This window comes from Vidua macroura, chromosome 1 (genome assembly GCF_024509145.1).
Source record: "Vidua macroura isolate BioBank_ID:100142 chromosome 1, ASM2450914v1, whole genome shotgun sequence".
NCBI classification, from domain to species: Eukaryota; Metazoa; Chordata; class Aves; order Passeriformes; family Viduidae; genus Vidua; species Vidua macroura.
In genome coordinates, this window is record NC_071571.1 from 114,834,794 (window position 1) to 114,847,605 (window position 12,812).

At 35.9% G+C, this 12,812-nt stretch overlaps 1 protein-coding gene across 4 annotated transcripts in view; it reads left to right on the top strand.

Moving 5' to 3' along the window:
• Positions 1-6,511, top strand: part of RGS20 (regulator of G protein signaling 20) — a 33,684-nt gene extending 27,173 nt beyond the window's left edge. For all 4 annotated transcript variants that reach the window (XM_053976471.1, XM_053976486.1, XM_053976478.1 and 1 more), the window contains 3 exons: positions 3,788-3,874; positions 4,743-4,977; positions 6,189-6,511. In XM_053976471.1, the coding sequence (XP_053832446.1) occupies positions 3,788-3,874; positions 4,743-4,977; positions 6,189-6,377 (511 nt within the window). In that variant the 3' untranslated portion in view covers positions 6,378-6,511. The remainder of the gene's footprint in view (positions 1-3,787; positions 3,875-4,742; positions 4,978-6,188) is intronic.
• The last annotated feature ends 6,301 nt before the right edge of the window (positions 6,512-12,812 follow it).

Consider the following 12,812-nt stretch of genomic DNA (forward strand, 5'->3'; position numbering starts at 1 on the left):
TTTGTCAACACTGTGTAATGTCTGTTTTGTGCTGGACAGGGTCTCCTCAGCACTGAGCTTCACCAAGGCTCCCACTAAAAACTGAAAGCAATACCAGAATATGTCAGATCTTTATTTTTAGATTTAGGCCTTGACAAGCAGCACAGAAGGTGTTAAATGGAGTTAGGAGAAGGTGGAAGAATTTGTAGGTCAGAAAATGAATTAGCAGGTGCCCAGCACACTTCTTTTCCCCTGAAGGTAACTGGATCTGTTGTCATTAATTAGTATTGCAACTCATGGCACCTGCTACTCATATGAAGATAATCATTGGGACCAGAAACTTTAAACATTGTGGGTATTTGCTGAGGGTGAAGAGCTAAGCAGAAAAAAAATTCAGAAAAACTCCCATTACAAAAGTCTCACTTATATTAAGGAAGAAAATTTATCAGTCAAAGCAAAAGAGAAGGAATCACTTGATTCCTTAAATTAACAATGTGTTCACTTTCATACCAGCTCCTCCAGATCCAAGTGATTTCATTCTAAACTGAAATAAATCTTCCCATACTCAAAAGCCCTGAATCTGTTTAGGGCAAAGTGCTACTTAATGGGTGAGAGTAGAACTTGCATTCAAATAAACAAAAAGTCTTAAACAGCCATAGAGTTCAGCCAACTGAACTGGCAGCAAGTAGAATGCTTCTTAGAAATTCACTATCCACCACATAAACAATGCAGAGCAAGCAAACCTGGCACTAAAGTGATGGGAAGTGGTCATAAATAACCTTACAGCCTGGGCTAGGAATCTATTCCACTAGGTGCTGTTTTGCAATAGCATCTTGTGGTAAATGCTTTGGAGAACACCATTAGAAGGCAAGGGAAGAGCAGACTGATCATTTCCTTGCTATTGGTCTTCAGCTCATCAGAAGCCAAGACACACAATGCAAATAGTGAATATTTTGCAAGGACAAAATGCTGCTTGGAGGCTTGGGTTTTTTTGTGAGATGTCAAGACTCTGGCTCTGATCCTACCAAGCTTTTCAGCAGGTGCTTAGAGGTAAACTAAGGTAGAATTTAGAGAGAGACATTAACACTCTGCCTGTACAGGATCAGTTTGCTATCTATTGCATCTATATTAAAGCATCCCATACAAATTCCAATGCCATTTCAACAGCTGTCCACTGCAAGTGGCTCAGTCCAGAGCTGCATTACACAAAACTTATTTTTCATTAAAGGAAAAAATAAGACATATTTATCTACTAAGTCATGGTATATAAAATTTGCATTTTACCTTTTAAATTGTTGATAAAGTGCTTTGTTTTTGTCATTTTACCTGATATTTTCCAGGATGCTCATTTTCTGTGTATCTCACTATTCAAACAATTCAAAGAAAGCACTTTACTCAATAGAGTTTGTGAAAGTACCCAAATTTCATGATGCTTAAAATTCCTATTTGCATTTCAGAATCATCTGGGAAACCAATATAGGCTCAGAAACAGAGTAGCTTGTTTCAGCTTTAAAATAATTTCTGATTTAAAAAAAAAAAACAATTGTTTTCTAGTAGCAAGAAATGCAAAACAAACCAAAATGAAGCTATTTATGTTCCCCATTCATAGACCATTTCCTCAAAATAGGCTAAGCTCTTGGAACAGAAAGATTATGAATAGGAATAAAAATAACAGTCTCCATGAGTCATGCTGCTGAGCTGCTGAACATCCAATATTCAGCATATTCTTAATAGTAGATTTAGAATGAACTGAAATGAGTCTCTCAGCTGGATGCTCAGAGCCTGTGCTCATTCCTACAGTCAAACCCAAGCCTCCAGCCTGTTACTCTTCCAGATCCTGAGAGAATACACTATTGCACTAGTCTCTTTATTGTTTACTTGTACATTTCTAGGGAAAGAGCCTGCCTGTAAGTAATTTTCTGAAGCATGTTCTCTTAGGGAAGCTTTTGTTATTTCTTTGGTCTTTTTCCTTTTCTGTGCATTTTCCTTTGAAGACTATTCCTTTCTATTGGATCTGTTGGTTCCCCTCAATCCAAAAATAGCTCTGACAAGAGTATCACTTCCTGTCTGTGTGTGAGGAATACATATGACTCTACATATTGAAAAAAGGCCAGAACCACTGGTAAAAATGGTACTAAAGGCTTTGGACCCATATAACCTAACAGAAAAAAGAACTAGCATTACTAATTACTTCTCTTTTTTTTTTTCTTTTTTTTTTTTTTGGAAAGATAAGTTGAGATAGTTCATTGGTTTGAACATATAGTTCAGATATTGCCGAAAAAAAGTGTTTGCAGTATCTGCTCTCCATCTTAGTTACACAAAAGCTTTCCTATGTCTTCAACACATGGACTGCCGTGGCAAAGAGAAAAGCAAGTCTCTGCAGATTATGGACTAACAGTAGACAAAGGTGGAGAAGGAGATGCCCAGTAAATAACAAGGCAGCAAATAAGACTTGGCCAAGAGTTTAGAATGCAAAACAGTCAGGAAAATCCACTGGTTTAACAAAAAAATCTTCCTAGAGATAAATGAGATTCTTAGGGATTAAGGCAGCAAAACTTAGAACATTAGCATGAAAGAAATGTAAGGTACAAATGTAGAAATTAAGTTTGGTATTTCCCTAGCAGTTATAGTGACTGTGTTGCCTTGGTTCAGCTGGAGGACCCGTTTCATATAAATACCAGGCAATATAAAATATAAAAAACACTGTGACCTTTTCTTCTTGACATATTTTAAGCAGCTTTACAGATTACATGACAGCATGTATGTATGCACATGCATTTCTCACTAAGCTACTATAGCCTGGATGAACTGGAATGTTGTCCCCACTCCCTAAAAAAATATTTTCATTTTCAAATCCAGTTTCAAATGTAAATGAATCATCTACAACTACAAAAGAATTTTTTTAAAACTAGAGCTAACTTAACATTTAATGAAAGAAGCAGGAGTTCACAGCTACCCTTCCACAGGACATCAAAAACTGTCATTGATCACTAGTGATTGCAGCAAATTTTGTTTTTGTAATGCTACAAACGAGTCTTACCATTCAGATGTACTCAAAATTATATTCAGCAATGACAGATCTGCTCTTTGTGCTCCAAACCTCACATTTTGATGCATGTATTAGCAATTTTCTAAGATGCAATCAATCACCACACAATCTGGCTCCATCTACATCTGAACTCTGAAAGATGCTTACCCTTCCAACATCACATACAGAAGTCTTTACCTCACTTAAATCTTGTGTCCTGCTTCTGAACTCTGGCTTCCCTGTGACATGGTATCACCAGTCCAAACCAGAGTCTTGGCTCTCATCACAGTCGAGAAATAAATGCAAACAAATCCAAACCCACCTACCTTGAAACCTAACTCACATAAAACCAGTGCATCAGGTCCAGCTTAAGTAAATGCATTGCACTGAGCATACACAATACAAAAACCAATGGAGAATAGATTTGGTATGTGACAAAGGGTATGCATGTATACATATACATTCCATACACACTTGTGTGTATATATATATAGAGAATTGGACCTGACAATCCTTATGGGTCCCTTCAACTTGAGATATTTTATGGAACTATGCTCCTTCTGTAAAAAATCTTTATTATACAATATTAAACAGCATTCAGCTACACTCAAGGTTTATACAATTGTAAAAATAAGGTCAGAATGTAACTGTGGGTAATGTGCCTATCATTAGCTTCTGTCCTTTTAGAATTATTTTTTTAGTATAGAAGGAAAAGCATCTGGTGTATGTTCAGTCTTTTTCTCTAAAAAGTTGACTAAAACTTTGCTTGCTACTTTGCAGTCTTACTGTTAGAAATCAAGAAGAAGAGAGAGCAAGGAGAACATCTCATGAACTCCAAGCAGAGGGTATTCCAAACTGTGAGGAAAGGTATGGTCTTTATTAAGTGTTCTGTCAAGCTAAAATGAAACAAACCCAACAAACCATACTAAGTAATTATAATGGTTTACCTGAAATATGAAAATAACTATTATCTACTTGTCATTTACACCCAATTTGCAAGTCACTTGTTTTTTATCTTCTAATGAACCAAAGGTCTGATCTATAATATTTTCCTTCATTTATATGCAGCACATAAGCACATCCCCACTCCCATTACAAATTAAAACCAGCATTGTAAACTGTCTCCCTTTTTCCTGAAATAATTTTAAAATACACCCTGTTCCCACCAAGCAAGTATGCAATGGGCTTAACTGGCAGTGCTCAGCCTTACAAAAATAATAAACTGGAGCTTAAATCCTCCCAAAAATCTGGCAACAGTTTCTTCAGAAATGCTCAGGCAGGTAAAAGCACCTGCAAAACGGTAACATACAAATGGTAACATACAGTGGTAACAAAATGGTAAGGTGGGTACCTTTCAAAGTGTTTGAATCATCGCTTCTTTATATGTATTTTCATTCACTTTTAAACCATATTTTAACAAGGAATATTAGGGATAGAAAAAATGTTTAGCTGTTGCTAGTACTTCTTTGTTGTAATTACTCTGAGCAGTAAACTGCAATTTCTGCATCAAAGCAGAGGCAATCACCTGCATCAGAGCTTTTGATAAGCAGACTTTCAAAAAATATCTTATAAATGTGTTTGCACAAGTTTGCACTTGGGTAGTTCCAGTGAGGAATCAGAACCCCATGAACCTTACAATTTTGTTCCATTGTGATGGCAGATGCCTCCTGCCAGCTGCAAACAGCTTGAGTAACAATCGTTCATTTCTCTCCTTTTGCTCTTCTTCCTCCTTAAGCCCTGCTCCCACTCTCGAAGAAGTAAATGCCTGGGCTCAATCATTTGACAAGTTGATGCTTACTCCAGCTGGCAGAAATGCTTTTCGTGAATTTCTGCGAACAGAATTCAGTGAGGAAAACATGCTTTTCTGGATGGCTTGTGAGGAACTCAAACAAGAATCCAACAAAAGTGTCATTGAAGAAAAAGCAAGACTAATTTATGAAGATTATATTTCTATCCTTTCTCCAAAGGAGGTATATTGCTTTCCCTAATACATTCTTTGATGTTTCTTTGCACAGTTAGTTCTAACATGTTTAAAGCTACAGCAATACTCAGGGAGAACTTCCCATCTCCCCCCCCCCCCCCCCCCCCATTCCACTGCCATCAAGTAGATATTTAGGGGAAGAAGGCACCCACCATTGAGGTGAGATGGTCAAAACTACTTTCACTGGTTGTAAGGAAGCTCCTCCTGTGCTACCCTGGCATGATGTGGAATTTTTAGTTTGAGGCACAAATATATGGCTGATCACATTATCCTTGCCCAACTCAATTTTTATTTGTTGGACAAATCAATTCCTTTTCTCGTTACACTCGAAAGAGGGTGTATACATTTCTCCAAAAGCACACTAATCACATATAAACTGTTATTTTCAAAGTACAAATTTCTCAAAGAGCAGCTGGAAAATATGGCATAGAACACAATGACTTCCCCAAAAGTTTCAAAACTACTTGTCACTTTGCTGTTAGCAAATATGTCAAGTTTCAAAGACACCTCAGTACAGTTTGAATATAATCCTGCCAAGCAGGCTAGAATTTTAAACCTTTCAACAGCCTTGCTAAATTGCAATTTAATTTTTTTTGGTGCCAGCTATACTTAAAAAAATGCTGTTTTAAATCTACCCAGTCTGTTCCTGCAATACTAATATCTCTCTACAAACAATAGAGACTTGCAGAAAAAAGAAAAAATTACATTGTTGTATGGAATCATTATATAGCCCTACCTGTGGTTCACATCAACTCACTCTGCTTTTTAACAGCAATTTGATTAAGAAACAGCTTCCCATGTTACATTGTCCACCTGCGTCATACTCTAAACTCAGTCTCTTTACAACAGCACTAACTCTCCAGGAAATGAACTGTCACAAAAAATTATAAATGCTCTCTACTACAGAGCAGGAAGTTGGTCTGGAAATAACCCATCGGTCTCAGTAATAATGGGATTTCAGACAGCCTAGTTCAAATAAGGTACCTCAGTGAGGACATTACCCATACTCAAGATATTACTCCATTCAAATTTTGACAGAATCATTTTTTGCATAAGTTTATTTAATAATTTTTACAGTCTTGGAGGACACCAGCTGAAATGCTTAAAAAAGATGGCATTTTCAACCAGTGAAACAAAACTAAGACCCCACCTGTACTATTCACCACTATTATTTACATGACTTTCTATTTTAATATGCAGGTCAGTCTGGACTCCAGAGTAAGAGAAGTTATTAACCGAAATATGCTGGAACCCTCACAACACACCTTTGATGATGCACAGCTTCAAATTTATACCTTAATGCACAGAGACTCTTACCCACGGTTTATGAACTCTGCTATTTATAAGGACTTGCTTCAGTCCTTGTCTGAAAAACCCATTGAAGCATAGAATTTTTTCTTAAATGTATTTATTTTAAAACAGACGTTACTCTGCGCTACAGAAATCCACAGGGAATTTAGAATTAATCAGATATTTACCTGAAAATAACTCAGGCAAGTTTTACTACAGACAGAATAATTTAAATCCGCACAAAGCTTTGACACAATCAGCTAAATACAGTTTCTGATTAAATTCAGTATTACTTTCCAAAAGGAAATGAAGAGAATGAAGAAGAAACGTTTAAAAATTGCAGTATTTTTTCAAACATAGCAGACAATTCAGACACAAAGCGATTACAACTTATGTCCGAGGTACAAATACCAACTGAGCATGAAAATAAAACTGATTTTTAAGTGGAGTGTTAGAATTTTCTTGAAAACCAAACCAGTTGCCCCATCCACACTGTGACCAAAGTAAAAATATTACTGTCAATACTGTGTTACTCTAGGCAGTGCCATCACAGCTGGCATAGGTACACTCCACTTGTTTTGGTATATTTAATGCATACATGGTGCACTAATGGAAATTGGCATGGCAATCTCAAGTTTATGAAAGTTACTAGTTGAAATAATGCTGCTTATAAAAAAAAAAAAACTTTTGCTGAAGAATTGTTATTTTAGTATTAGAATCTGCTGAAAGCATTAAGTTCCCTTTGTTAATGTTCATAAAGTTAAATAATTTATTTCAGAGGAAGACAAGTCTGGGCATTCAAATTCCAAAATAAAGCACAAGAATTCTCACATTTTTTCTCTTCCCTCAGTAGGTGTTTGTAAAACCCTTCACTATTTGCTCCCAAGAGAATGACAGTTTCAACCAGCTTGGATTTGTAAATACTAAATTCTCCCATTCCCTGACAGATCTTGTAAGGTTTCCATTACAGATATACACACAATTTCCTTAATAAAAACAGGAAGATGGAACTTGTGTTCTGATGCTATTTCGGACTATCCAACAGCACCAGCTCTCTCCAGTTATAAACCATGTTCATTTACAGTATACCCAAGGCATTACACTTAATTCCTGGTCATATCTCAAAATCAGTAATCATGGGAAATACTAGGAAGAAAGTAATTTGAATCCACATTAACTGTCTGTAGATCTGTTACTCTAATGTCTTCTTTCTTTTAAATTACAAGATTCACTACAATTCCACTACATTAAACTCTGGAGTTTATAGTGGATTTCCACTGAATTGTATTTTTTTCCTGTGTATTTATTTAAATGAGCCAAATGACACATATAGGTTGGGAAAAGACATATGAGAAAGACACAAAAAAATACCCCTAGAAGGGAGAACCACAGACATAGTTCAGTGATGTGTACTGTAGCCTTTCCAAAACCTACTCTTTGCCTAATTCCAGCACTATGGAAAATACAAAATGGGAACTTTCTCTAAAAAAAAATGAAATGGGAAGAACAAAACAGAATTTAAGAGATCAATTTAATTGTTTACTCAGTGCACTTGGCAGATGTTGTGCCCTTACTGCATTTGCATTTTGAAGCACATAATGATTTGATTTTTTCAGTACATAGCACCAGAGAAGAAAGAGCTGGTACATGGTAATTCATCAATGCTATGGGCTGGTTCAAGCCAGGCTGGATGGGGCACTGGGCAACCTGGGCTAATGGGAAGTGTTCCTGCCAGTGGGGTTGGTACTAGATTAAGGTACCTTCCAACCCAAATAATTTATGATTCTATGACCAGTTTTCATCATCTCCTTCCAACTATTCAACATGTTAGCACAAAAAAGTAAACAAAAAGCAAACAAACAAACAAAAACAACAACAACAACAAAACAAACTAGAGAGAGCAAAGCAAAGTGCTTTTGCCCACTGTAGCATAGTGCTAGGTGACAAAGTTAAGAGGAAACCCTTCCATATGCCACTAAAGACACAGTTCAGGTAGTGTTTGCCACTGCTTACCCTATCAGTGCTGCTTACCTCAGCTGAATTTCTATTTAACACACCCAAAGCACTACCAATACAATTTCAGTTTATGTGAAATATTACAATGTAAGTAGTAACTTCAACAAAACAAACTAGGCATCTTCAAAAGGCAGCACTCATGGGGAGCTTGCAAACAGACGATACTGCATTTGTTTTAATTAGAGTGGGCAGGGGTGCTCTAAACCTCTAAGCTGACAAAGTTTACCTAGGTCAATTCAGCTTTTTTGAAAGATCATATGCACACACAAAAAAAAAACTTCAAAGCATGTCACTTCACAAAATGGAGGATTTAATTTCTTCTAAGTTATCTTTCTTCCCTGCAAAGATACTTCATTAAAAGCTGAAAGACAGACTGAACGCTTATAGTCCATATCAAACAATATATTCTATTATTCTGCAAGAAAAAGAAAAAAAAAGATGCAATGAAGTTAAAGGGCAGAGAAAACTAAATTGGTTTGGGCAGTCTTATGGTTAACATTAAATTATTAAAAAAAGAAAGTAATTTCTAAGCTTATTTTCTATGTGCCACAACTTCTAAGCAATTAAGATTCTCGAGGCAATTTTCATATTATTTCTGCATTACAGTACATTGATATTTGCAATGTGCATTCTTTCCTGAAATATCTTACCGAATCTTAATGCTGTGCTTTAGGCTTAAGCTTATACCCACCACTAGTTGCAAAATGCTGATCCCTAGATATCCTGAGAATATCTCCTAAAAACCCAAACAACCCACTGCCTTAAATATCGTGTTATTTTGAGGCTGGTTAATGCTGGATTTAATTGATGGCATGGAGGCAGGGAGGGAGGGAGGGGGAAGATGAAAACAAAAACCCACCCACAGACAACAAATTTTTAATTACATTTCATTGCTATATACCTGCTCATGGTGCATAAACTTCTCAGGGCAAAAGAAAAGTGCACTGAAAAGGAAAAGTTTCCATAGACAAGCTCTTACATGAACAGCAAGAGAAAATAATCATATTGACATAAGACATTATTTAATCATGTAAGAAATTATCACAAAATCAATTTATCCTAGGTTGAAAATGAGCACGGTTGGTTTGCCTTGGCATTTATCGAACTGCAGGATATCATTAAGCTGTAACAACTTTCCAGTCCACTGGCATTCTTCCTTCAATGTCTGCACTTCATAAAGCAGTAACTCCCACAGAACATGCATACTGTTAACGACTGCTCTTTTCACCAGCCTGCTAAGCACCATTAAAATTGCATAGGCTCCTTCAGCCAACATATTGTGCTGTACAATGACCTTTAAATTCCAAAGTCATTAGCACAGTACAAATGGAGAAAAAAATATATATATATTCTGAAGGGCTCTACCATATAAAGTTAGATTAAAATTCGTAATACAAACATCATTTAGTTATGCAGTTTCTGATTACAAAGGATATCAGAAAAAATATAAAGTGATGAGAAAGGCTATCGCATCACAACGTTAAGTAATTTGTAAACAACTTTGCTGTAAGCAGTTCTTACAAACATGTGTCTTCTGCCATAAAAGGTATGAGTATTGTTTCAATGACATTATGAAAAATTTTTTTATACTGTTGTAATTAAATTAATCCCAAACTCTTTGAAATGGTAAAAGAATTCAAGAGTTGAATGAATTGATCTAGTGAAACAGAAGTTAATATACAGCTGTATAAAATTCTGCTTAAAAGAAAAAAAATTCCTCAGGTTTGTTTATATGAATGACTAATATTTCAAGATCCATTTCCAGAGGCATTTGTTTGAAAGGTAATACAACCACATTGCACAGAGTGAAGACTTCATGTTGATGAATTAAGTCCTATCTAGGCTGGTAAGGACTGTGAGTTTTAATTTAAAATTAATGTATGTGATCACAAGTGGAATCCTGAACTCTGGATAAAACCCAGGCCCATCCTTGGATTCACAAAAGCCAAGATCACTGGGCAGATATTTCCCTTCTGCTTAGTCATAGTCAAAAAGAACCATTCAGTACAAGACAGTTTAAAATGCATACTTTCTCCTGAACGAGATGACAGAATATACGAGCAAATGTATTATATATGACAAAATGTCTTCTAATGAAGGATCCAGAAGTTGTGTTTTCTGAGCAGCAGGATCCTCTAGCCTTGCTTACAGAAGACTGGATCCTTAAAAAACACACACACACACCCCTTTAAAAGGAATGTGGCCTCCTCTTTCTCTCTATTAGAATTTTGTACAAGCTACCTTAAGTTGTAGGACAACTCTGTTCCATCTGAGCGAATTCAAGTGTCCATAAAGGTAGTAACCAAACCTGCTATTCTTAGATGGGAGAGATTCATCACCAATTCTGCTGGCACATTTCAGTGCATGAAATACCCCAGTGTACTGGGTCAGTCTGCAGCAGCACAACTGCAGCCCAGTAGACAAGCCAGCCAGCTGGAGAAATGACACGGTTCCAGCCCCACCTTTGCATCCTCTTAGATACAGGAGGGCAATTTCAGACAACTGGGAAAACTGCGGCAACTGTTGAACAGAGGTCCATCCAAAGATCAGTACTGGAAAGTTTTATTCTTTGATTTGGGTAACCAAAATAAAGCATGAATAGAACTCATGCATTTTTGGATCTAGTTGTTGTACTCCATCTTTCATGGGGCAAAAGAAGCAGTTCTTTTTACCATGGGGGCAGAAGAGAGAAGGATGAAGGCTGCTGCTCAGGTATCATCAGGTGAAATCACATTTTATTTCAACTCCTACTTGGATATACCTGCATCACAGAAAGTGCTACCACAGTTCTGGTTCTTTCAATAAAGTCCAGATATAATCTGGTGACTACAGAAAGACAATTATTACATTTTCTCAAAAGATATTTCTTCTAAGTGTCACAATCAGACACAAAGATTAAAGGATACACAGTATAAGGAAGGTCATGCAAACCAACCACTGCCTGCTCTGTATATATATGTGCTGTGAACAGCTGTGGAAATTTAGGTCTACCTGGCATCCAATTCACTGTCATTTTTAACACAATTTTTTGGACTTGTTCTTTTAGAAAGGTCCACAAACAAAACACTCCAATTGACAGTAAACATCTGTAATTGGTTTGTTGTCTTCAACAACTTGAAAAAAAAATAATTTTACACATCTTCTATAACTCTTAGGAAGCAATCCTGCCAATGGACCTACACACAGGCTAAAAATTAACCCATGCTGCTAGTAGAAAAAAATGTTTTCTAAAGGGCATTAGTATAAGTTGAGTTAAAATGTATATATATAAAAAGCTATGCAAGAAACTGTAAATGCTAAGCAATTTTCTGTCTAAAAAAATAGTATGTAACAAAACTTCTTCTATTTTAATAATTTCTTTCCTTCAGCAGAAAAGCCACACTTCCTTGCATAAGCTGACTGGAAAAGTTTGCTGTATCAAGTATTAACTGAACAGTTCTTGTCTCCCAAAGTTCAAATGTCATCATACTATTTCCAACTCATTTATTATGGTTGCCACTATCACACAAAAAACATTCAACATGGAAAAACTTGTTTTTCCTTTACATTCAAGGAATTTATTTTCTAGGAGCTGTGTATACTCTTCCTATCCCCTCATGAATAATTTATACAGTGCCAAAATAGACCTCCTCAGCCCCAAATGCTAACAGATTAAGTAATATAAAATTAGATATAATAAAAAATTTAATCTCTTCTAAAGATGTTGACATGTTTTTCCTTGAAAACACATTTGCAAATATTTCTAAACATGCACTGTTAAAAAGCAAACTCTAAAAAAGCAGCATTTATATAATTTCTCATATGGAAAAGATCATAACTTTAATAATTTATTCCTACTTGCAGGTCTATGATTGACACCGGATACTCTACATCTCAAAAATCAATTCATGAACAAAATCAATGCCATTTAAATGAAGGGGTATTACCTCCCCAGCCAGTTTAATGTAATGAATTGGTTAGCTGGTGTTATTAGGATAGCCTACAACACAAAGTCTTTGCTTATTTACAAAGTCTAAACCCAAGTTGGTTGTCAAGCACATTAAGCAAGACTGAACACTCAAATCAGATTTAACCACTATTTTAAGACATTCTTAGAAATAATGCCTGCTGACAGAAAGTAAAATACATGCTTTGGGCAATAAAATATATTGCATTGATCAAAGCTGGTTACATAAATAAGCTTAACCAACCCTTGCAAAAGAGGTCATCATATCCACTAATAAATATTCAAACCCCATGACTGCAAATTTAGTCCTAGTCCAGAAAGACCACATACAAACTAGAGAGTTAATTAAATTGTGTTTTAGTTAACAACTGAGTTTAATGTTATGAAGAACTTATATACTTTTTCTGCTTGCAAAGCAAAGTGATCAGAGCAGAGAGAAACAAATTTCTTTCTTACAACCGAGCAAATTGGAGAAGCAAAATACACACAGGAGGAGTGTGTATGTTTCAGACCACAAAAAATACAGTACATTATTCACATTGTTAGAAAAAAACAAGACAATTACCAAAATG